Below are 2,900 nucleotides of genomic sequence, written 5' to 3'. Positions count from 1 at the left end.
CCGCTTTGAAGTTCCTCATCATCCATGAAAGTGTGAACTCCCTTGTGACGGAGAGCTTCGTAGAGATCACCAGTGAAACCATAACGCGTGTCTTCTCCTCTAAAGCTGAGGAACACATCGTACTTGAATCTACGGGAACTTGGAGTTGCCATCAGAACAAAGTCTGGAATGATAATTGTTAGCTGTTGGGACAGTAAATGGAAACTTTATATAAATATAAAATTATTATCGGAAATTTAGTTCTTCTTCTTCCTCTTTTTCTTCTTCCTTTTCTTTCTCATCTTCTTCTTCAATGATGTCTTCCCTGATATAAGGATCATCAAACCGAATGTCTTCCATGTTTTCCTCTTTGAATACATGAATTCCTGTTGCTTTAATTGTTACTTTATTTCTTGACATATTTAAGAAACTTTCATCATAGGTAACCTTCACATGATTCCATTCTTTTTCTAAAGGTTGTTCAAACAAATTATGAAGCCTTCCTAGATCAGAGAGGTATGTTTGATCGAATTCAAACATCCTCTCCTCTTTAAGCAAATAGGTGCCTGAGCTTCCATGACATTTCCCATTAATGTACACTTCTGGTGTAACGAAGCTAAACTTATCTATATCCATATGTATAATAAGAAGAGAAAGAACTCTGGCAGGAAACCTATTACGAAACCAGAAAGAACATGAAGGTCCACTGCTCTTGAGATCAAACCACTTTGGAATACTTTCTCCTGGAAACCTGAAGTGAGGTTTTCTAGCTTCGTATAGTTCCTGTTAGTCATACATAATTCATAAAGAACTCATTAGCTTACCAACATTAAGAACACTACGTATTATCAATCAAAAAATTCAAAAGCAAGACAAAACCTTATCTAGCAACATGCTTAAGCTGGTGGGCGTCAAAGATATACAGTTTGTCGCATTGAAATATTCTAATTTTGGTGGAAACCCTCTGATTTCCTCAAGATGTTTGCAATGACTCACATCAAGTTGGTTGAGGTTGTGAAATTCTTTGATGCATTCAGGAAGGTGTTTGAAATTATTGAATGATAGACATAACCAACGCACGTGTGCCAATCGCATGAAACCTACTGCAAAGAAGTCATCATCCAGGTTGCAAGACTTGGCAGCAAAGGTATCTAACTCTGAAGGAACCATTGAGCCTAAGTTATCTTCAGCATCTTCTGATTTTACCCATTCCCACCTCTTGCAATTAGTAACTCTAAAATCAATCAAGTTAGGCATCGTGACAATGCTACTTCGTAAGTGATCAATTTCATATGACAAGTATAATTTTTTAAGTCCAATAAGATTTTGAAACGACAGTGGCAATTCTTTAATGGGAAGGTACAAATTAAGTTCCATTATGTTTCCCATCTTTCCTAGTATTTCTGGAAATTTCTCAAGACTGGAACAATATGAAAGTTGTAGGCTTTCAAGAGTGGGCAAGTTGAGAGGAGGAAAACTCATAAGCTTCTTGCAATTTCTCGCATTCAATATTTTAAGTTTACTCAAAAAACCAATTGAGTCGTGAACTGCAACTAAATTCTCACACCATTGAAATGAAACGTGCTCCAAATTTCCGAGATCAGACATATCGGGTGCGTGTGTTAAATATATGCACCAGTCAAACTTCAAGACAGTTAGATTCTCGAACTTCTGCAGAAAATAAAGAGAAAAAAGAAGTTAAGATATTTATGTTTTTTTTTTTTTAAATTTAAAAGATGACTAAAACACTATTTAAGCTTGCCTTTGATGAGCCAAGGAATCCAAATGACGTAAACCGACTGTGAGGTAACTTGCATGTCACAAGATTTCTCGGATCAAAATTTGATGGAAAACAATTTGAAGGGTATCCATGCCATTCCAGTACTCTCAAACTTTTTGGAAGATAATTGGGACCTTTGGAAAATTTACCATTTCTAATGATAAGTATTTTAAGGCTTTTCATCCTTCTGAAGGCGTTGGGATTCCATTCTAGCGTTTCTTCTCTCTCAGATTTAGACAAATCCAGGCGTATGATTTCAGTTTTGCTAATTCCCTGTTAATGCAAAAGTCACATTCACGAATCCAAAAAATTCACGTGTTAAGAGAACTTTGCAAAATTGCTAAGAAAAAAAAATACTATGATGTGAACAGATGACATAAAAATATTAAATCAAGCTAAGAAAACATATCAGTCATGGATGAAGCTTACTTACCTTGTTGTGTTTTAAAACATGAAGAATATCTTTCCCTAGCCATAATCTCATGCGGTTCTCTGGCTCTTTGGGTGACTCTTGCCGGTCAATATCTCTACCCATGTCCTCAATCAAGTCGTGCATTTGAATTACACCAAACCTTTCATCCTGAACCTTTATGAGAGATTTTTCAACCAACACCCCAATATGATGTTTCATGTTATTATCATAAAGAACACCAAGTATATGTTCAACTTCTTCCAAACTACTTCCTTTAAAGAAACAGGCGATGTCAAGAAAGACATTTTTTTCTTCTTCCCCCAAAGCATCATAGCTTACTTTAAGTATCTCTAGAATTTCACCGTTTGGAATTCTTTTGTAATGTTCAATCGCAGACTCCCATTCTTCAACACTTTTTCCAACCAAGTTGGAACCTATTACTTCTAAAGCCAATGGAAGTCCAGAAGCATAAGTTACTACACGTTTCAACACGTCCTCGTAACTCGGATCAACTTTTTCCCTTTTGAAAGCATTCCATATAAGCAATTGAAGAGAATCATTATCATTCAATTTCTCCACTTCATAAGTTCTTTTAATCTCATGAGATTTTAGCAGCTGTTCGTCCCGAGTGGTAATGATAACCCTGCTGCCGGGACCAAACCAATCAGCTCTTCCAGCAAATGCTTGTAACTGCTTTCTGTTGTCAACATCATCTAGAATCAAGAGAAC

General features: G+C 36.2%; 2 protein-coding genes across 3 annotated transcripts in view; both read right to left on the bottom strand.

Annotated features, from left to right (window-relative positions):
• Nucleotides 1–175, bottom strand: part of LOC106757003 (TMV resistance protein N-like) — a 25,579-nt gene extending 25,404 nt beyond the window's left edge. The window contains exon 1 of one of the 2 annotated variants that reach the window (XM_022784090.1): nt 12–175. In XM_022784090.1, the coding sequence (XP_022639811.1) occupies nt 12–152 (141 nt within the window). In that variant the 5' untranslated portion in view covers nt 153–175. The remainder of the gene's footprint in view (nt 1–11) is intronic. The other variant, XM_014647432.2, reaches the window with a different exon arrangement.
• A 26-nt stretch (nt 176–201) lies between these two features.
• LOC106763232 (TMV resistance protein N-like) overlaps nt 202–2,900 on the bottom strand; it is an 11,863-nt gene continuing 9,164 nt past the window's right edge. Inside the window, exons 2-5 of the mRNA XM_014647442.2 lie at nt 2,193–2,884; nt 1,742–2,032; nt 859–1,650; nt 202–762 (exon numbers count right to left, since the gene is read on the bottom strand). Coding sequence (XP_014502928.2) covers nt 226–762; nt 859–1,650; nt 1,742–2,032; nt 2,193–2,884 — 2,312 coding nt within the window. The 3' untranslated portion in view covers nt 202–225. The remainder of the gene's footprint in view (nt 763–858; nt 1,651–1,741; nt 2,033–2,192; nt 2,885–2,900) is intronic.

This window comes from Vigna radiata, chromosome 1 (assembly GCF_000741045.1).
Source record: "Vigna radiata var. radiata cultivar VC1973A chromosome 1, Vradiata_ver6, whole genome shotgun sequence".
NCBI classification, from domain to species: Eukaryota; Viridiplantae; Streptophyta; class Magnoliopsida; order Fabales; family Fabaceae; genus Vigna; species Vigna radiata.
This window is presented reverse-complemented; position numbering and strand designations above follow the sequence as displayed.